This window comes from Scyliorhinus torazame, chromosome 21 (assembly GCF_047496885.1).
Source record: "Scyliorhinus torazame isolate Kashiwa2021f chromosome 21, sScyTor2.1, whole genome shotgun sequence".
In the NCBI taxonomy this organism is placed as follows: Eukaryota; Metazoa; Chordata; class Chondrichthyes; order Carcharhiniformes; family Scyliorhinidae; genus Scyliorhinus; species Scyliorhinus torazame.
The window spans coordinates 46912190-46935292 of NC_092727.1; the positions used below are offsets into that span (position 1 = coordinate 46912190).

The window sequence follows — 23103 nt, forward strand, 5'->3', positions numbered from 1 at the left end:
CAAGTCAACCATGCCGTATGTCCAAGTCGGCTATTTGACTTTGGGAGGAGCCCCAATTGAGCCCACTCCTGCCCTCCCTCAGAATCCACTATCTGCTTCTCAACATAGGTCACTAAACAGCAAAGAAGGTGCAGGAACCGTGAATGATGTTCGTCTTCGCTGACCACAAGGCCCACTGGACCGTGCTACTCTGATTGAAATCTACTCCGCTCAGGTAAGACAGAGGGTCGAGTCTGGGCTGTGTGGGGTTCAGCACCTCACTGAGCTTACTCACCAAGAAACTGGTTAGCACACAACTAAATTGCTGGCTTTGAAAGCAGACCAAGGCAGGCCAGCAGCACGGTTCAATTCCCGTACCAGCCTCCCTGAACAGGCGCCGGAATGTGGTGACTAGGGGCTTTTCACAGTAACTTAATTGAAGCCTACTTGTGACAATAAGCGATTTTCATTTCATTTCATTTCATTTTCATTTCACTTTGGGGCTCCTTTCTAAAATGAAGGACGATCAAAGGTTTAAAATCCCGAACCCTTTTGAAGCTCCTCTCTTCCTCCCCTCGAGGTATTAACAGAGGAACAAGGAGGGGGTTATACAGCCCTTTGAACGTGTTCCAGCATTCAGTTAGATCCCGACTGATATGCATTTTAACTCCGTTTGTTTAATAGTATGTTATTCCAGAAACATATTTGCAGCCTCGAACTCAGAATTGCTGTACAACTTGCATTGAAAAGTTCATATATAGGCTCAGAAATGCAAACAAGTAACACTCGCGTCAAAACAAAAATAGACAAACAAATTCAAAAGCTAACGGGTGGACTGGATATCAAAAGAAAAGTAAAAATTAAAGTTCCACTTACACTGCAAACCAGTAAATCATTCCTACATTACAGGTACTGAAGTGCACATAAATTGCATAATTGAGGGGCCAAACCGTGGGAAGAATGGGAGTTTGTGTAACTATTTATGTCCACCTTGGTTCCATAGTCCTCTTACTACTGTTTTCAAAATCAAAATTTATCAAGCTCAGTTGTGGAATGTTCAACCGAACCCCAGCCTCAAAACCTTTCTTTGCGAATTCCATTATCTTTTGGTGCTTCCTGATGCTTCCTGACAGCACCCTGGATGAGCAAGCTCCAATCCGAAGTTATGCCTTCCCACCATTCTGAATTTTCCACCAGAGGAGATAGTTTTTTCCATCAACCTTATCATCTCCATTGATCAATTAAACGCCTCAATTTGATCATCCCTTCATTTCATCTACTCAAGACGGTACAATTCTAATCTACGCAACCAGTCCTCATAATTCAACCCTTTTAGCCTTGTATCATTCCAGTGAATTTGTACCATAACCACTCTCAAAACAAAAATCCTTTTGGAGATGTGCTGACTAGAATTGTAAACAGTACTTCAGATAGAGATCTCACCAGAGCTCTGTGTAGCTGTAACAATTCCAATTATTTCTATTCCACCAAGCTTGGCTTTTACCTGTCCACAAGCTACGACTGATTTCTGTATCATAGAATCTCCACAGTGCAGGAGGAGGCCATTCAGCTCATTGAGTCTCCAAAAGAGCAAGCTGTCCAGGTCCACTCCCCCCGTCCACCCCACCCTATCCCCGTAACCCCGTAATGTAACCTGCACATCCTGGACACTAAGGGGCAATTTATCCTGCACATCTTTAGACTGTGGGAGGAAACTGGAGCACCAGGAGGAAACCCACAGAGAAAACAGAGAGAGAGAGAAAGTGTAAACTCCACACAGTCACCCCAAGGTTGGAATCGGACCCGGATCCCTGTGAGGCAGCAGTGCTAACCACTGTGCCACCTGTACTCTGATCACTAAATCTTTCTGTTAATCTGTAGCTTCTAACTTCTCTACACTAGAAAACTCTGATCCATCATTTGCATCTTCAAAGTGGATGAATTTGCACTTTCTCACATTGAACTCGTGTTCTCTTGCTCACTGAATCGATCAACGTCTCTTTGCAACATTCTGCATCCATCTACACAATTTAACCCACCTAACGTAACTTTGTCTGTTAAATGACAGTGAATGTCCTAGTCCTTTCCCTGCCACCAGCCACCACCACCCCCTCTGAGATGCCTTATTCTTTCCCCCAAAGATTGAAAGAAGCTCACCAGGCCAGGTCTGGCTGTTGTTCACAGTCCGCTGGTCCGATGCTCGGTTTCCCTCTGACCAATTTTCCTCGGAATTCTCGGGGCGTGTCCACGTTGTCTGCCCAGCAGTCAACTTTCCCTGTCCAGCTCCAGAGACTTGTTTGCCGTTATGGCACTTGGTGCCCTCCTCTGGGCTAACCCCTTCACAAAGAAATGACCCCTCAGATTATAGTGATAACAGCAAAGAAATGAACAAAAGCGCAAAATTGTATTCATGGCAAATACGCAATCTAATTTTAAAATCTCTGTGAATGTAGTTCTACTATTATATATAATGTATAAACATTTCTTTCAAATTCTCCCTCATCATTATTCTCTCCCAACATTTAGATAAATCTTCCGAGATCAAAATGATTAGAAATTACAATGGTTTCTGTAGTGAAAATTTAATGTGGTCGTTGTGACTTTGTGTGATAGTGTCTCAGGCAATCGTGAGAATCAGGCAATAGTGAGTCAGCAGCCAGTTTTAAATATCACAGCAGTGTTATTTGCTTTGACTTCCAGATTCATATTAATATAATTAGATTACTAGAATAGTTAATATTTCCTCTATGCCTTACTTCAACAGCGATTGTGAAAAAATTGGACAACCACTTTGACATTTCAAATTTAAAGTGTCTTCTTAAAGCAAAAAGTAATAATTTTGTGATTTAAAAACAAAATCAAAAAGGCTGCTCTAAATCGTTGTTAATCTATGTGGATCTTTATCAGATCGAGGGCTAAATTCAACTATTGGTAGTGGGTGGGGGGGTTTGAGACTGAGCCAGGCAGACAGTGAAGGTTTACATTGGAATGCTGGCTGGTGATAAGATGGGTGCTGTTGCCATCCTATAATCCTTGGGTTAGGGAGGGAAGAAATTAGCCTGGGCACCGTCTCCCTAATTGTCATGCACGGACAGAGGGTTGGGCTCGATGGTCATGCCTCCAGTTGTTGATTGGTCCCTGCGCACTCCAGGTAATTTTGAAAGGGATGAACCACAGGGTGGGTTCCGCAACAAGCAGGCAACCTGCCTGTACAGATTGCTGCCCAGGCGGTGAAGGTGAAAATGGCCATTTCACCGTCGAGCGTCAGATAGGAGGAACGGCCACCGGTGTGAACATGGGAGCAGCGATGGGATTACATAGAACATACAGTGCAGAAGGAGGCCATTCAGCCCATCGAGTCTGCACCGACTCACTTAAGCCCTCACTTCTACCCTATCCCCGTAGCCCAATAACCCCTCCTAACATTTTTTGGACACCAAGGGCAATTTAGCATGGCCAATCCACCTAACCTGCACATCTTTGGACTGTGGGAGGAAAGCAGAGCACCCAGAGGAAACCCACACAGACACAGCACGGGTTAACACCTTCAGGAGAGGGAAGGAAATATAGGGAAAACATAACACTAAAAAAGCTTGCCATTGATTTCATAACAGACTCTCCATCGTTCAGTCAAATCCACCTCAGGCGATTCACCTGAACTATCAATCATTTCCTAGAATACCATCAAAATGTTAGAATGCTCCCAAACATCGCCAACCACTTTTATCAATTATTTTGAGATGCAAATCTCCTTTGTGCCCATCAGCTGTGATATGTGACAAGTTCTCCTGAAGACTATGGCAATCACTTGTTGCGATATTGGAACATGATGACAGCAAATCAGCAGCGTATTTTAAAATGGAAAATTGGGAGAGGTATATAAAACAGCTGCCTGAAGAGTAAAGGATGAACTCTTATTTTAAAATAAACATTTTATTGAGGTATTTTTTGGTATTATAACAACACAGTAAACAATGTACATGAAACTATAAACAGAGTGCAAAAGCCGTCTCCCTCCCTTAACAGGTCCCACCTTTATTAACCCCCTACTCCAAGCTAAACTAACCGCCGCCCCCCCCTTCTGCTGACGATTAATTTTCCGCGAAGAAGTCGACGAACGGTTGCCACCTCCGGGCGAACCCTAACTGTGACCCTCTCAAGGCAAACTTGATTTTCTCCAAACAGAGAAAGCTAGCCATGTCCGATAGCCAGGTCTCCGACTTCGGGGGCTTTGAGTCCCTCCAAGCTAATAGTATCCGTCTCCGGACTACCAGGGAAGCAAAGGCCAGAACGTCTGCCTCTTTCTCCTCCTGGATTCCCGGGTCTTCCGACACCCTGAAAATCGTCACCTCTGGACTCGGTGCCACCCTTGTTTTTAACACCTTGGACATGACATCCGCAAACAGCTGCCAAAATCCCCTAAGCTTCGGACATGCCCAGAACATGTGGACATGGTTCGCTGGTCCTCCCGCACATTTTGCACACCTGTCTTCCACCCCAAAGAATCTGCTCATCCGGGCCACTGCCATGTTAGCCCAGTGAACGACCTTAAATTGTATCAGGCTGAGCCTGGCACATGTTGCGGACGCGTTGACTCTACTCAACGCGTCAGTTCATAGACCATCCTCTATCTCTCCTCCCAGCTCCTCCTCCCACTTGCGCTTCAACGCCTCGGTCTGTGTCTCTTCCGACCCCATAAGTTCCTTGTAAATGTCCGAGACGCTCCCTTCTCCTACCCACCCTCTGGAAACTACCCTGTCCTGAATCCCCCTTAGCAGTAGGAGCGGGACGGTTGACACCTGTTTACGTGGGAAGTCCCACACCTGCATATACCTGAATTTGTTTCCCCTCGCCAACCCAAACTTCACCTCCAGCGCCCTCACACTCGGAAAGCTCCCCTCTATAAACATATTCCCCATCCTCTCAATCCCTGCTCTCCGCCATATCCAGAACCCCCCATCCATACTTCCCGGGGCAAACCGGTGATTATTACAGATTGGGGACCAGACCGATGCTCCTTCTGCTCCCACATGTCTCCTCCATTGCCCCCAGACTCTCAGGGCCGCCACCACCATGGGGATGGTGGAGTACCCCGCCGGCGGGAACGGCAGAGGCGCAGTTACCAACGCCCCCAAACTGGTGCCCTTGCATGAAGCCGCCTCCATATGCTCCCATGCCGACCCCACCACCCACTTCCTGATCATGGCTATATTGGCCACCCAGTAGTAGTTACTATAATTTGGCAGCGCCAGCCCACCCTCTCCCTGACTCCGCTCAAGCATTACCTTCCTTACACGTGGGGTCTTGCCCGCCCAAACAAAGCCAGAGATCACTTTGTTGACCCGTTTAAAAAAGGACAGCGGAATAAAGATTGGGAGACATTGAAACACGAACAGGAATCTCGGGACGACCGTCATCTTCACCGTCTGCACCCTCCCAACTAATGACAACGGAAGCGCGTCCCATCTCCGGAAATCGTCCTTCATTTGGTCTACTAGTCGGGCCAGATTTAATTTATGCAGCCGATCCCATTCCCGCGCCACTTGAATGCCTAGGTACCTAAAGCTTCCCCCTACTAATCTAAACGGCAGCTCCCCCAATCGCCTCCCCTGTCCCCTTGCCTGGACCGCAAACATCTAACTTTTCCCCATATTTAGCTTATACCCCGAAAACCGGCCAAATTCTCCTAGAATCCTCATGATTTCTTTCATACCCTCTAATGGGTCCGATACATACAGAAGCAGGTCGTCTGCATAGAGCGAGGCTCTGTGCTCCATCGCTCCCCGCCCCCCCCCCCCCCCCCGTACCAGCCCCTTGAGGCTCTCAGCAATTGCCAACGGCTCTATAGTTAGCGCGAACAACAGTGGGGAGAGGGGAGACGTCCGGTGGTGTTCGCGAATGGAGCGGCCGCAGCAAAGAGGTTCCTGCAGATCTACAAAATGGTGGCTGTTTTCAGGGATTTTCCCAGCGGGTTCTTAAAAAGAATTAAAGCCCCACGAAATCGGTCCTGCCTCCCTCGCCCTGCCCAGGCAACAAAACTCCGTTCCACGGAACTGAAGAGAGACTGGTCCTGGTCAGCGGAGCAGCTGCACATTGAGGAGGAGTGGGGATGGCAACAAGAAACTGCCTTAAAGTCGGACCACGGAGAGGATAAGACAAAAACAAAATAATTTTTAATATACAACTTTTTTTTTTTCCCCTCTCCTGAAAATTTAAAAAACTTTTTAAAAAAAAAAAAAACTTTTATTTAAAAAAAAATAAAAAAAAAAATTTTAATTCCTTTTTATTAAAAACAAAATTGTTTTTAAAAGGAGAAAAAACCCTTGGGGGGTTTTTCTTTTGGGGGAAAAAAGAATTTCCTTTTCGCACCAAAATCCAGGGAAGAAAAGAGAAAGGCACATTACAGGAATACGCCTGCAAATAATAATAAATCAGGGGGACGGCGAGATGCAAGAAGGAGCAGCAGCGAAGGTGAAGGAAAAAAGCAGGAGCTGCGGCTGCGCAGGCAGACGACGCCACAGGGCGAAGCGGAGGTTCTGGCGAACCAGGAAGCGGAAAAGCTGGCGAGCCGAGCAGCGGAGCAGGAACAGGAACAGAACCGCACAGGGGGAGGAATGGAGAAGCGTGCTGGAAACGGAGATAAACGCCATAAAAGAGGAGATAAAAATGGAGATAAATGCCATGAGGGAGGTCCTCAGGACAGAGCTCCACACAATGACGAAGGAGATGCTGGTGGAGACAACGGACAAAATGCAGCGAACCATCAACGGCCTGGAAAGGAAGGTGGAGGCGCAGGAGAAAACTATTCAGGAGTTGGAGAGGGCCGCCTCAGACCAGAGCGACAGGATGGTAACTCAGGAAACCGAGGTGAAAAGGCTGGTAACGACCCAGGGGAGCCTAAGAGGGAAAGTGGAGGACCAGGAAAATAGGTCCAGACAGCAGAATGTTAAAATAGTGGGTCTGCCAGATGGAGGGCAGAGATCCAACAGGCTGCATCACCCAAATGCTGGGCAGGCTAGTGGGAAGGGAGAAATTTCCAAACCCCCCAGAAATCAACAGGGCGCACAGGTCGCTCCGACCCAGGCCCAAAGCCGGGGAGCAGCCCAGAGCGATTATCGTGAAGCTGCACAGGTTCCAAGATAGGGAAAAAATCCTAAAGTGGGCCCGGCAGACGAAAGCGAGCACGTGGGAAGGGAAGACCATAAGGGTGTACCAGGACATTGGGGCGGACCTGGCCAAAAGAAGGGCTGAATTCAACAGGGCCAGATCAGCACTCTACAAAAGAAATGTGCAATTTGGGATGTTATTCCCGGCCAAACTCTGGGTAACATTTGAGGGGAAGGAGCTGTTTTTTAACACTCCAGCAGCAGCGGAGGGGTTCATTAGAACGAACATACTGGGGGAGGGACAGCCACAACGGCCATCATGAAAGCGACGGGGATGGAAAAGAAAGGAAGAATAGGAACAAAGAGCAGCGGGCAGACCGCAAACAGAGACAATACGATCGCAAACTGTACACACGTGTTTGGTGCACTGCGCGGGACTGTGCTGACTCATTCCCAGGCTCGTTCCATCTCTCAATGCAATGGGGGGGGGGGGGAGCGAGCAAGGTGAATGAGGGTGAGAAAGGCAGTCAGGAGGGCGAGACAAGGGCTAGCAAAAGGAAGGTAAAACAGGACCAGAGCAGGGCAAGTACTAGGAGGGGGGCCACTAGTGAGGACGGCGAACATGGGAGGGCAGGAAGAAAGGAGGGCCGCGGCACGCCTCCCCGGGGAGAGGGAGCGCCTGGCACAAAGGGGGGGGGGGGGGGAGAACACAGGGGGGGGGAGACAGAGAGACAGGGACTATGGGGAGGGGGCGAGGTGTCGGGAGGAGAGTGCAGAACAGAAGAGAAGCAAAGAGAAGGGGGAGGTAGATAAGCAGCATGAACACAGGCCTCGGCAAGCATGGAGCAGAGCGAGGAACCAAGATGGCGCCACAAACAGCCACTCGGGACGGCTGCAGGGCGGAGGGAGATCCTGGAGTGCATGGGCGCATCCACTTGGTGCACACACACAGTTGGCGGCCATGTTGGGTGCCCCCTGGACAAAAGGAAACCCCGGAGCCTTGGGGCCCGACCTCATGGCGAGAGCGGCGACCGTGGCCATTTGGGACAGCCCCCTAACAAAAGGAAACCCTGGAGTGCAGCTTAGGGGTAAGCATACTTACCCCTCCACCAGGTAAGTATGGGCGATCCCGCAGGACCGGGGGTTCGAAAACCCCCATCAGGATTGTTACCTGGAACGTAAGGGGACTCAACGGCCCGGTGAAAAGATCCAGAGTCTTCACCCACCTAAGAAGCCTAAAAGCAGACATAATCTACCTACAAGAGACGTACCTGAGGGAGAAGGACCGACTGCTGTTAAGAAAGGGCTGGGTGGGACAGACATACCACTCATGCTACAGGACGAGGGCTAGGGGGGTAGCAACATTAATTAGCAAGAGGACGAGGTTTACGGAAACCAAGACAGTTACGGATCCAGGGGGGCGGTACGTCATGGTCAGCGGTGTCCTGGAAGGGGCACCGGTCGTACTGGTAAATGTGGACGCTCCCAACTGGGACGACACAGAATTCATAAAGAAGACCATGGCAGAAATCTCCGACCTTGACACACACCGACTGAACTTGGGGGGCGACTTCAACTGTGTACAGGACCCACTGACCGACCGATCATAACCCAGAGCAGGGAAAAAGACTGGCATGGCTAGGGAACTAGGAGCATTTATGGAGCAGTGGGGGCGGTGGAGCCATGGAGGTTCCTGCATCCGGGAGAAGGAATTTTCATACTTCTCAAAAGGTATACACCCGTATCGCCTTCTTTGCAGTGGGGAAATCGATGCTTCCAGGGATCACGCGAACGGAGTACTCCGCGATCGTCATCTCTGACCACGCTCCACACTATATGGATGTGAGGTTGGAGACAGGCTGGGCCCAGCGCCCCACGTGGAGGCTGGACACGGATCTCCTGGCCGACAAGGCCTTCTGTCAAAAAACATTGCGGGCCATAGGCGACTACGTTAATAACACCCAAAATGGGGAGGTCTCACCCTCCACGTTCTGGGAGGCACTGAAGGCGGTGATTAGAGGAGAGATCATAGCCTATAAGGCAAGCAGAGATGGGGAAGAGAAGGTGGCCAGGCAACAACTGGTGGACTCCATCCTGGAAGTTGACAGAAAATACTCCGAGGCCCCGACTGTAGAGCTGCTGGCGGAGAGAAAAAAGCTGCAAATGGAGTTTAACCTGCTATCCACTAGGAAAGCAGTGTACCAACTCCGTCAGACACGGGGGACCTTCTACGAACACGGAGACAAGGCTGGCTGCCTATTGGCTCACCAGCTGAGAAAGCAGGCAGCCACAAGGGAAATAGCGCAGGTAAAGGATAGCAGAGGCAGACTGGTAACAGAACCAAAGGAGGTCAACCGGGCATTCGAGACCTTCTACCGGGGACTGTACGCCTCTGAGCCCCCCAACGGGGGCGCGGGGATGAAACAGTTCCTAGACGGACTGGAACTACCAGTTGTGGGGGAAGACAGACGGGGGGAGCTGGAAGCACCAATAGACCTGGGAGGAATCATGGAGAGCATCAGCTCCATGCAGACGGGTTAGGCACCGGGACCCGACGGGTTCCCGGCGGACGTCTACAAAACATTCGCACCAGTCCTGGCCCCACACTTAACGGACATGTTCACGGACTCACTGGCAAGGGGCACCCTGCCTCCCATGCTAGCGCAGGCCACAATTTCACTGATACCCAAAATAGATAAAGACCTGACGGAATGTGGATCATACAGACCCATTTCACTGCTGAACGTGGATGCGAAAATACTCGCAAAGGTTCTGGCCAAAAGGCTGGAGGGCTGTGTACCAGAGGTGGTCGCAGAGGATAGGCACAAGCAACGAGAAGGGGGGGCTATGTGGGAAAATATACGGACAGCTACTGGACAGAGCCCGGACTCCACTGGATGAGATCAGACAAAAATGGGAGGACGAACTGGGGACAGAGGTAGGATGGGGACTCTGGAGCACTCTGGAGCAAAGCACTGAGCAGGGTGAACTCCACCTCCTCCAGCGCAAGGCTAAGCCTAATGCAGCTCAAAGTGGTGCACAGAGCACACCTGACCAGAACCCGAATGAGCAGGTTCTTCCCGGAGGTGGAGGACAAATGTGAACGATGCCAGAGGGGCCCAGCCAACCACACCCACATGTTTTGGGCTTGCCCCAAACTTGCTGGGTTCTGGACAGCCTTCTCTGAGGCAATGTCCAAGGTTGTGGGGGTGAGGGTGAAGCCAAGACCAATAGTGGCAATCTTCGGGGTATCGGAGCAGCCAGAGTTACACATGGGAAAGGGGGCTAACGCCCTCGCTTTCGCTTCCCTAATCACAAGCCGGAGAATTCTGCTCGGGCTGGTGATCAGCAGCACCACCCAAAGCTGCAGACTGGCTCGCCGACCTCTCGGAATTTCTCCACCTGGAGAAGATTAAGTACACCATCCGAGGGTGAGAGGAAGGCTTCCTGGATACTTGGGGGCAGTTTGTCGGTCTGTTCCAAAACCTGTTTGAGGCCAGCAACGAGGAGTGTATATATACACAACTGCTTATGAATATGGGAAGTGCCAATAAAAAGATTTATTTAAAAAAAAGAAAAGGTAGGGAGTCCTGCATTAGTAACCTTTGAATGTAAACAAAAGGTTGCCTTTGTAACTATGTGCACCATTGTATACAAGGAAACGTGATGATGAAAACTATGGTCACAGATGCGGGACAACCTGTGATATATATGTTGTTGATGTGCTTGTTGTTCCTGTTCGGTTTTTAAAATTTGTGTGTTATGTAAATTTTGATATTGTGTTAAAATGCCAAGAAAACTACTTAAAAAAAAAACAGTGGGGAGAGGGGGCATCCCGGTCTCGTCCTCCGGTGCAGTCTAAAATAGTCCGGTGTTGTCCTATTCGTCCGTACACTTGCCACAGCAGCCGGATACAGCAACCTGACCCAGTCAATAAAGCCCCGCCCAAATCCGAACCATCCCAGTACCTCCCACAGATAGTCCCATTCTACCCGATCAAAAGCCTTCTCTGCATCCATTGCGATCACTACCTCCACCTCCCTACCTTCCGGGGGAACCATGATCACATTTAACAGCCTTCTTACATTGGCCACCAACTGTCTACCCTTAACGAACCCCGTCTGGTCCTCCCCAATAACGTCCGGAACACAATCCTCAATCCCCTCCGGCCCTGTAGGGGGTTCCAACCTATACAGCCTGCTGTAGAAATCCCTAAACGCCTTATTCACCCCTGCTGTATCTCCAACCAGGTTCCCATCTCCATCATCTACTTTTCCTATCTCCCTGGCTGCCTCCCTCTTTCTAAGCTGCTGTGCACGCATTCTGCTGGCCTTCGCTCCATGCTCATAGATCGCCCCCCTCGCCTTTCTCAGCTGCTCCACCGCCCTCCCTGTAGTTAACAAGCCGAACTCTGCCTGGAGCCTCTGCCGTTCCCTTAAAAGCCCTGCCTCTGGGGTCTCCGCATACCTCCTATCGATCTGTAATATCTCCTTAATCAGTCGGTGCGTCTCTGCCCTGTCCACCTTCTCCCTATGGGCCCGTATAGGAGATCAGCTCCCCTCTGACCACCGCCTTCAGTGCTTCCCAGACCATCGCTGCTGACATTTCCCTTGTGTCGTTGGCCTGCGGGTAGCTCGGAATACATTTGGGGCAGCACGGTAGCATTGTGGATAGCACAATTGCTTCACAGCTCCAGGGTCCCAGGTTCGATTCCCGGCTTGGTTCACTGTCTGTGCGGAGTCTGCACATCCTCCCCGTGTGTGCGTGGGTTTCCTCCGGGTGCTCCGGTTTCCTCCCACAGTCCAAAGATGTGCAGGTTAGGTGGATTGGCCATGCTAAATTACCCTTTGTGTCCAAAATTGCCCTTAGTGTTGGGTGGGGTTACTGGGTTATGGGGGTGGGGTGGAGATGTTGACCATGGGTAAGGTGCTCTTTCCAAGAGCCGGTGCAGACTCGATGGGCCGAATGGCCTCCTTCTGCACTGTAAAATCTATGATAATGATAATTTCCTCAGCCGCTCGCACACCCCTTCGTCAACCAAAAGTCCCACATCTAACCTCCAGTGCGGGCGCTGGTTACTGTTTTTACTAACCTGCAGGTCAACCCAGTGCGGGGCATGGTCTGAGATTGTGATCGCCGAGTACCCAGTGTCCACCAATCCTGCCAGTAAGGCCCTGCTCAAAATGAAGAAATCGATCCGGGAGTACACTTTATGCACGTGTGAGTAGAAGGAGAACTCCTTCACCCTCGGCTGCCCAAACCTCCATGGATCCACGCCCCCCCATCTGCTCCATGAACCCTTTTAGTTTCTTTGCCATTGCTGGCACCCTGCCCATTGTCGAGCTTGACCAGTCCAAGCCAGGGTCCATAACTGTGTTGAAGTCCCCTCCCATGGCCAACCTGTGCGAGTCCAGGTCCGGTATCTTCCCCAGCATCCTCTTTATAAACGCCACATCATCCCAATTTGGCACATGCACATTAACTAATACCACCTGCACCCCCTCCAGTTTCCCACTGACCATAATGTACCGACCTCCCACATCCGAGACTATTCTACCCACCTCAAACACCACCTGCTTATTGATCAGGATCGCGACCCCTTGAGTCGATGAATCCAGTCCCGAGTGAAAGACCTGAGTGACCCAACCTTTCCTCAATCTAATCTGGTCAGTTACTCTAAGGTGCATCTCCTGCAACATTACCACGTCCGCCTTCAGTCCCCTAAGATGCACGAACACACGTGCCCTCTTGACCGGCCCATTTAACCCTCGAACATTCCAGGTGATCAGCCTAGTAGGGGGGCTCATTGCCCCCCCCCCCTTCACCGATCAGCCATCCCCTTTTTTTGGCCCGCCTCTAGCCCATGCTCCGCGCCTCCACCGGCCCGCCCCCAACCTCCTCTCTGTCCCTTGGCCCAAGTCTCTCCCTCGTCAGCAGAACATTTTCCCCCCTCCCCCCAGTAACAACACTCTGTAACCCAACCCCTTTGATAAACCAAACATATGCACACCCCCCACTGTGCTTCCGTGAGCTAGCCCGCACAGCTAGCTTGGTGGCCCCCATCCCTGGCGCCGGATAGTCTCCCACCTATTGTACCCTCCCCCCCGCTCATACAAACATACTCCAACATCAAACAATCCCCGCATAATTGCCTGACAGAAAAACACCAAAATCTCCCGTTCGCAGCTTCCTCGCGAGTGCTCTGTGAGCTCTGTCCACCTCCAAGTATCGGGAGGATGCCCCATCCCCCAACAGCTTCTCAAACATATCTGCGATGTATGCCCCAGCGTCCGCTCCTTCGGACCCCTCCGGGAGCCCAACAATTCTCAAGTTCTGACAGCGGGACCTATTCTCTAGGCCCTCCACCTTCTCCAGGAGCTTCTTCTACTGGTCTCTCAGCATCCCCACCTCCAACTCCGCCGCAGTTTGATGTTCCTCCTGTTCAGCCAGCGCCTTCTCCACCTTCTGGATCGCCTGATCTTGGGCGTCCAATCTAAGCTCCAGCCACTCAATCGACTCTTTTATCGGATCCAAGCAGTCCCGTTTCTGCTTAGCAAAGCCTTCCTGAATAACTTGCATCAGCTGCTCCGTTGACCACTGGGTCGACAAACCAGAGGTCCGGTCCTCCGCCATGCTGTCTCCCTCTGTAGCTTCAGCCCAAGCCTTCTCGGTCTTTAGTTTCTGCCTTTACGAGCACTTCTAGTCCTTCTCCCCATGCACCGATGTGGGAATTCAGTACACAATTGCCTCTATCTTCAGTTTTACAGTTCAAGTCCGGTAGAAAATCGTGGGAAAAGGTCCAAAAATCCGACCCGAGCGGGAGCCACCAAATGTGTGACTTACTCCTTCATAGCCGCCACCGGAAATCCGTAAAGGATTAACTCTAAATAATAGCTACTGAGCAACTGCACAAGGAGCTATGTTACACTCATGGAGAGGAGATGACTGATAAGGATCTTGTAGAGTAGCCTCAGTTAAGTCTTCGTCTTGTAAATAGTATGTAAATAAATGGCTTTGAACAAAAGTCCATTGACTCCAGCAAGATCTCTTCTGGAATAGGAAGCCAAAGAATCTCAAGAGAGACCCACAAAAATAAATCAATGTCATCAACATTACACCATTGTACAAAGTACAAATTGCGTCACACATGTGGGAAGCAGGAACAGGTCCTGTTCTATATATTGGGACTAGATTAAATGGAATCCTGCAAATCTGTAGCTACCAGGCAAATTAGGTGTCAGCCTTGCGCTTTCGTCTTTGAGTCAGGAGTTGTCTGTTCAAGCTCCAATCTCGTTCTGAAGTACAAATTCTAGGCTGACACTCCAGTTCAGTGCTGAGGGAGCCCTGGTGCCATCGTCTAGAAGGGATGTTAAAGTGAGGGCCCATTAGCGATTTTGGGTGTGGATAAGCACTCCCACAGCACTATTTAAAGAAAGATATCGCCCCAGTTTCCTGGTAGATATTTTTATCCTTTAAGAAAAATCGTCCAGTTGTTATCATGTTGCTGATTGGGAGCTTGCCGTGTGCATATTGGTTGCCATGTTTCCTACATTACAACAGCGACTACACTTTAAAAGTCCTTCATTGGTTTTAGAGTGTTCCGGAACATCCCGAGCGTGCGAATGACGCTGTCTAAATGCAAGTCTGCCTTTATTTTCTACATGTTCTGAGCATTAACGAACAATCCTAATATTCTAATTTGCTACAGCAGCCAAATTGTGAACAGGAAAGTTTCTACTGACAGTAAATGATAGATGATTAGTGCTGTCAGTTGAGACTCAGGGCACCAGGAGAACTGAATAGCGGCAAGGTTTAAATTTCACTTGCAAAGGCAGATGTAGTTTTAGTTTTGCATCTCATCTGGAAGTCAGCATGTCTGACAATGCAACATCCGTTTCTGTGCTGAAGTGTGTGCCTAGATCCTGTGTTAAAGTCAAGTGGTGCTTGAGATCAATGATGTTCTGATTGAGAATGGAAAGTGCTACCACTGAGACAATTTGCAGCATCCGTATGGCAGTGTGTCAGAAAAGATCCTGGATGGCATTTAACGCTCCCCCTCCACAACCCCGGGAGGCGATATGGGGGCTGTTTAATCGGGTGAGAAACGCGGGTAGTGGGCATGCCATCTCCCCATATTCACCCCCCGCACCCGGATTAAGTCAGGAGCGGGAATGTTAGGGGCATGCCCTCATGCCCTTGGGCCAATTGAATCCCTTGAGCAGCCAATTAGGAGCCACTTAAAGGCCGCACGGTACTGTCACTGGTATTCTACCAACAGCACATGGGCGGATCACCAGGTATGCCTGTGGCCTCGTGCCATCCTTCATCTCAGTGGGCCGCAAGATTGAAATCAGGCTTGTTCACTAACCAGGATCCCATGAATAAGATTAAATACATTTAATACATGCCAAATATTTCATAACTAGTTGTAGAAAATGCTCAATCATTATATTTGAATAGAACTACCATCAAAACATAAGAAATATTTACATTTTGGACGCAGAGGGAGCGCACGGCTCTCAGTCAATGTTGTGAGCAACCAGCACGTACCTCACTTCATTTCACTTGCTTTATGTACCTATAACCTCAGTCAGGAAAAAACAATGCAGATGGAAACCAACGAAATGGGGCAACCCTGCACATGGGCAAGTCAACAAAATGGCTCCCGGGCCGCATTCAGAACCCTGATGGGTCGCATGTGGCCTCCGGGCTACAAGCTGGCCACCATTGCTGCTGCAGACTGCCCCACTGGCAGCATGGGACTGCCCTGTGGGAAGACCACCACCCAGTACCTACCTACCCCCCGCCCTCCCCGGTGCTGTTGTTAGGAACCCTGGCAGCAGGCAGGCAAGATCCCATCAGGGCCCCCAGAAATGGGGACCACTGCCACATCCATTAAATTCAGCTCCTTGAAAGCAGTGAAGATGCTGCTTTGTGAGGAGATCATCATTTGTCCCAGTTGTGGAAATAATCAGGATGGTTTGATTGGTTGAAAATGCAATCAGGACTCCTTTGCAGTCTGTCCAAGCTTTCTCTATACTGACCATTCCTTCCTATAGATTATGCATCGCTTCCTAGCCACACATGAAGATACGATCAGTGCTGTCATATTACCGGCAGTTTCCTTTACTATTGCGTCCGTACGTGTTAAATGCTTCCGCATTTTCTTCAGAACTCGGCGCTGTGACCTTGATATCTGGAAGTCCAAGACGTGGCACCTGCAACAACAGCAAAAAGGCTCACTGCGAGAGGAACTGAGGCTTCACTTGGGGCTCCTGGAGGTGCATAGAATTAATTGCATCAACATGGAGCCATTCAGCCCAACTGGTCCATGTATTAACTCCATTTTAGCCCAGCTCGGAATCAAGTCCAGTTACTTGCCCAATATCGAGGAAAGTAGTGTATTTTGGCTAATGATCATATCACACGCCCTTGACTGATATTCCTCAACAGGGAAGCCAGGAGAATAGGCATACTCATAGTCCACAAAGGCCCATAGAGAGAGACAATTGATTATCAAGCTCAAAATAACTCCACAAGGTCGGGCCAAGGTGAGAGGGCAAGCTGGTATGGGGATAGAACCAGTGTTATTAGCATCATTCTGCATCACACTCCAGCAGTCTAGCCCCTCCACCCAATATTTAATTGGAGAATGGCTCAGGCTATTAACTAACAAACAGCTTTATTAACCATTAAATGGATAAGTGAACAGAAATAATGGCACCCTGTAGATTGTTAGCAGAAACAATTTTAACTTTCACTCCTATAAAATAGACACTAACAAACAGATGAATCAACTAAACTGAAGTGTAAGGTGGGCTGTACACAAAGCTTCTTGATGTTAACATATGAATGGGGGTCTGTTATGGACTGCCCACAGAATCGCGATCTGACCAATGGATTCAGACAGACTACCTAAATAGTTTCCTGTTGAGAGAGGCATCAAAAGACTGAGTAACGAGGTTGCTCTCCTGAGGTTAGTTTCTTGCTGTGTTACTGGCACAGAGCCCTGCCCCCATTGACTATCCTGAACCTCAGTTTGCATACTCCACTCCTGACTTGCTGCTGATTGCAACTTGCCTGGGAATCTGCTGAATCCGGTCCTCCAAATCTCAAATCCTAATTACCAATCTGTAGTTGCCGTGACACTCACTTAAGCAACAGCCCTCCCACCTCCCCCTATCCCGCAGTGTGCAGCTATGCCTTTGAGGAAGTCAGTGCCTGCAAACAGATTACAGGCAAAAATGATGAGGAGAGATCATGATGGCAGATCTACATGAACGATAATGCCCTCAGGTATTTGGATGGAGCGTTGCTGGAAGGGTCAGAATCCACTATTCAAGTATCTGTTATATTCTCGTGTCAGTTATATAATGGAAAAGCCAGAACTCTTGCTGACGTACCTGCTCTCTTATGTTGCAGGATGGAATCATTAAGAACAAGCTACAACATTTGCAACATCAATGGACAATATCCTAGCCCATGGTAAATGGAGAATTAAACACAAAGGCAGAGAAAGAATCATCTATTTTGTCGTTAATGCATTTAAAGAAAGAAATCTATTTAATTATTGGAAGAAAACTATCGAAACCTCTTTTAGTAATAAGCTATTAGTTGATAATGGGCAGAAAAACTTTAATTGCAGAAGTTAAAATGAGAAAAGCAGAGATCAAAGGAAGTGATACGGCAAGTGTTTATCTCAATACAATTTTAAAATTATGGTCAGAGGAGCTATACACTGTGCCTGCTCAGGGAGCATTTGATGAGACAGTGTTCAAGAGCTTTATTCAGTACCTAACACATGAAAACTAGTCCTAGGAGTGTTTGATGGGATAGATTGGAGGGACCTCTACTTTGCATCTAATCCAAGCTGTACCCATCCAGGGATGGTGAAGGGACAGTGCAGAGAGAGCTTTACTCTGTATCCAATCTATGTTGTACCCACCCAGGAATATTGATGGGACATTGCAGAGGGAACTTTACTCTGTATCTAATCCATGTTGTACCCACCCAGGGATATTGCTGGGACATTGCAGAGGGAGTTTTACTCTGTATCTAATCTATGTTGTACCCACCCAGGGATATTGCTGGGACATTCCAGAGGGAACTTTACTCTGTATCTAATCCAAGCTGTACCCACCCAGGGATATTGCTGGGACATTGCAGAGGGAGTTTTACTCTGTATCTAATCTATGTTGTAGCCACCCAGGGATATTGATGGGACATTCCAGAGGGAACTTTACTCTGTATCTAATCTATGTTGTAGCCACCCAGGGATATTGCTGGGACATTGCAGAGGGAACTTTACTCTGTATCTAATCTATGTTGTAGCCACCCAGGGATATTGCTGGGACATTGCAGAGGGAGTTTTACTCTGTATCTAATCTATGTTGTAGCCACCCAGGGATATTGATGGGACATTGACTTTACAGTCTTTGACTGTAGATGTTGTACTTTCCCTGACCTGGGCGTTTTGATCGAGCCACTAAGTGAAACCTTAGCACTGACATGCTTACTGTTTGATGAACTGCAAATTTCACAACTATCGAAAAAAAAAATCAATTGCTAAACTTAGCAAACTATTTAATACTTTAAGAATCACGAGCGGGATTTCAAAACAGATACCTAAAGCCATGCTTACCTCATTGGGTAGGTGGGGCAACATGTAATAGGCATAGTAGCTTTATACAGATATTTCCCACTCCTAGACAATGTAAAAACAATTGCAGTTAACATCATACACCAGGTATGGACAGATTAGTTAACTATTCCAGGCATCTATGAATAAATTGTCTGAACTGGTTCTAACATGAATCTTATCTTTTAAGTATTTGTTCTAGTGATGTAGACATTGCTGATATTTATTGTCCATCACTAGTTGCTCAGAGAATGTTACAGTCGACTGGGTTTATGACAGCTGAGTGACAATGCTGATCGAGATCAGGTCAAAACTGCAGAATTTCATTCATAAAAAGAGTTGAGTTTTTAAACTGCTGCAGCTTAATCGCCAAATTTACCAACATGTTTCTTTTATATTTTTAACTGAATTCCAATTCTCAAACCGCCGTGCTGGATTTTGAACAATTATTCTCTGAACTATTTGTCCATCAACGTAAAACCACGACACTATCTAACTCGAGCTCACTCCCAAGTACAGAAAACAAAAGCACCTAAACCCTTGCAACATATTCTAGTCTGTAACTCAGTCCCGTGAATCTGAGTGCTCCCTGAACACACTGAAACAATGCAATGCCACAACTGTTACTGTCTTTAAAACATCCTTAGTGTAGCAATGGAATGGGACAATTGTCAGCATTTTTCCAACTGCAGGGTGCCCCCACCCCCTCGCCCGCCCCCACCATGTGTGGAGGTCTCCAGCTTCATGGAGGTAGCCTCCTTGTAATAATCCATGGGGGGGGGGGTGCATCAGAGCTTGAGCTTCGATACTCCGAAGAGTGGGCTGCGGACCAGAAAGATAGATTCCCACACCCGGCCCTATTTGGGCTCCAGCAAGCCGTCTGGAGGAGTTTCTCCTTTGATCAGACAGGCCTACCTACTTGTTTGCACTGCATGTTTGCCTCTTCCGAGGTTCCATGTTGAGACGCTCTCTCCTCTCAATCCCATTCCTGCCTCAACAGTGCCCATCTTTCCCTCTGATTGGGCTGGGAGTACCGGGGCGGCAGCCCAGCATGTTAATTGGAGGTCACCTCCGGAAAAATAGCTCCCCCACTCTGGTCCTCAGGAAGTGTGGGCTTGGGACCCTTACTTGGTCCCAGGATAGGAGTCTCAAAGCCAATGGGAAAACTCAGCATTCCGCAAGAGCTCAGAGCACCTTAGTTTGAGGCTCTGGAACTGAAATGGTGTGTGTGAGATGAAATGTAGGAATCTGAATCTGTCCTGATGAAATCTTTGCAGCTTTCAGTTTGGAGCTTAGAGCCATTCTTTCTTTAACCTGGATACTGCAGAGTTTCTACTGTGTGAGCAAGGGTCTGTGCTTTAAAAGTTATCAGAACGTCTGCGTCTCTGGTACCTGTGCTGACTCAAGTGTGATGTCATTACCTTGGTTGTGGAGGGCAGAATGAATCCCAACTCCCAAAATATTGAGTGCAAATGTAATCTCAAGCAAAGTGAATACTAAAGTCTGTCAAACTGCAGAAGGTCGCACACTCACAACACCACATACCCCCAGCCTCATACACCCAGTCCTCATACACACCTTTCCCACATTCTCTCTATCTTACACACAAGAGAAGCAAAGCTTGCTGGATGGGTGAATTTCCTCTGTATCCTAACCCAAGGCCAAGTGTATCAAGTCTACTGATTCCCTGCTCCAATCAGCAAATGCATTATGGTGTGGGCCAACTGTGTGCGACCCAACTACTAACTGGATAAACTCGCTAGACTCATCGAGGAAGCTGTACAGCTGAATTGCCTTAAACTGTAGCTCTGACCAGAGAACAGCAGAAACCCCTGTCGGCGCAGAGACCGGGTAATCTGAGTTAATAAATAAAGGCAAAATACGGCGGGTGCTGGAGACCTGAAATAAATACCAAACGCGCTGGAAAAACTCAGCAGGTCTGACAGCATCTGTGGAAAGAGACACAGAGTTGTGTCGAGTCAAATAGGACTCTTCTCCAGATGCCAGTTTATCCCAGGTCTAGCAGCTTCCAATTTGCAATGGGGAAGAAAGTCAGTTCACTGCTGAGGAAGCAGATATCATGGCGGTTTGCTTGGGGCCAGTGATTCCCAGTGCTTGGAGTTTCCTCTCCATAGGCCCTGTCATGAGCTAATTAATAAGTGGAGCCCTGTAAACTGAATGAGTTGAGGTGTGCCAGCCTCAAAGGGCAAATGTGGGCCCAATTGGTCACACGGCAGTAGCCCTCAAGAGAGAGCATTAATGACTCTTTCTAAATCGAAACCAGCTTAGCTCCTTTCTACAGGATATGAATGGGATAATGGTAGTTGGGAAGAAACTTGGATCTTCTCTCCGCCACATTGATGGGTATTCCAGATGTGTCCGCAGTGATACGTGTACCAGCCTGTTCCGTGCTAACATGGTGCTCTCTCCATCTCCCATAAACATCAGCACTCCTGAGCATGGTAGGCATGCCCCTTAGCATAACCAAGAGCATCATGTCCCTCCCAATGATTTTCTGCCCCCTGTACGGCTTGGCTTTAAGGCTTTGCGGCCTTTCGCAGTTTGAAGCAGGAGCGAAATCTCTGCCTGAATGGAAGTTACTGACATTGACTCAACCTATTGACCTCAGGCAGGAATGGAAAGCATGGAGATGTGCCAGCACTTGCATTTGCCCCTAATCAGATCTCTGAGGCAGCAGGGAACCCACTCTCGAACCCAGATACCATGCAATGCGAATTGCGACAGAACAGCCTGTAATCCAGTCTGCAAAACCCACGTGCTTGTCAGGGCCGTGGAATTCTCTGGAAGTTAATTCCCATTTCTGGATCATTTCCAGCCAATGGTTGGCGCATTGACAACATCACCCATGTAAACCATGCCGAAAAGGATCTGCAGTATCTAAAGCAGCAGGCAAACAGGATAGCTGCCAAAGCTGGCACAATGTTACCAGTGGTGAATAGCTGTGTATCTGAAGTCTGATTCTTCTATTTTACTGTTCTAGTCTGAGAAGATCCCAGAACTGTGGGATTGGTACACCACAAATTACATAGTTTAGTTTTCCGACATCAAAGATTCTGGGAATCTTGGACAGGAAGAATACATGATTCTATCCCACACAGGACACCAGTTAATTGACTGAGGTTTTTTTTGCCTATAGCCATTTGACTCCTAAAAATATTTTTAAGTTAACCACTTGGGAGTGCCTAGGAGACTGTGGTCAGTCACTCCACTTCAAAGAACCTATGGCAACAGTGTAATATTTGAAGGGTTGACTTCTTCCATTGCACTATTTTGATTGGCTTCCCACAATTCATCCCACTTTCTTCCTGATCAACAAGGCCAGAAAGTGGATAATTGGGGCGGGATTCTCCGACCCACGCCAGGTCGGAGAATCGCCAGGGGGCGGCATTAATCCCGCCCCCGCCGGCTGCCGAATTCTCATGGGCGTTAGGCCGTTTTAGGCCGGTCCCGCCAGTGTAAATTACAACAGGTACTTACTGGTGGGACCTGGCTGCGCGGGCGGCCTCCGGAGTCCTCGGGGGGGGGGGGGGGGGGGGGGGGGGTGCACGGGGGGGGGGATCTTCCCTCAGGAGGAGCCGCCACAGTGGCCTGGCCAGTGATAGGGGCCACCGATCCACGGGCGGGCCTCTGCCTCTATTCCTCCGCGTCGACTGCTGTGGTCCTCCGCGATGGCCGACGCGGAGATGAACCCTCCTGCGCATGCGCTGATGCCAGCACACGCTGGCACTCTCGCGCATGCGCCAACTCACGCCGCCAGAGGGCAGAGGCCCTCCGGCGCTGGTTGGCGTGGCGCCAAGCCCCTTCCGGGCCGGCCGGCGCGGCGCAAACCACTCTGGTGCCGGCCTAGCCCCTGAATGTGCGGAGGATTCCGCACCTTCGGGGCGGCCTGACGCCGGAGTGGTTCACGCCACTCCTTCCCGCCGGAGTTGCCCGCAATGCCGGTTCCCGCAGAATCCTGCCCCTGGTTCTGAAATCAGAAACGTGGGACCAGGAGAAGGGAGATCATTCCGCCCGCCAGGCCTGTTTTCCCATTCAAATAGATCACGGTTCATCTGGATATCCACATCCCTGGATAAAAGACTCGGCTTTGACATTTTCTATTGACACAGAAGCCCCCAAAGCTGCTGACAGCAGGGAGTTCCAGGTTCCACACCTTTTGTGTGGAAAAAAAAATGTTCCATATGTCACCACTGAATGACAAGGCTCTAATTTCAAGGCACTGCCTCCATTTTCTTTTTCTGGATTTCCCCATCAGGTGTAATGGTTTCGGTCTCGCCGATCAAGTTCTTTAATCACCTCAGTTAAATCATTCCTTCAAATTTCTATACTCATGGGAAAGTCTGTGTCCTCGTAATTTAA

At 49.0% G+C, this 23103-nt stretch overlaps 1 protein-coding gene across 2 annotated transcripts in view; it reads right to left on the reverse strand.

The window, feature by feature from the left end:
* Positions 1–23103, reverse strand: part of LOC140398275 (arginyl-tRNA--protein transferase 1-like) — a 99345-nt gene that overhangs the window by 26360 nt on the left and 49882 nt on the right. For both annotated transcript variants that reach the window (XM_072486759.1, XM_072486758.1), the window contains exons 3-5: positions 18727–18789; positions 16200–16303; positions 2137–2316 (exon numbers count right to left, since the gene is read on the reverse strand). In XM_072486759.1, coding sequence (XP_072342860.1) covers positions 2137–2316; positions 16200–16303; positions 18727–18789 — 347 coding nt within the window. The remainder of the gene's footprint in view (positions 1–2136; positions 2317–16199; positions 16304–18726; positions 18790–23103) is intronic.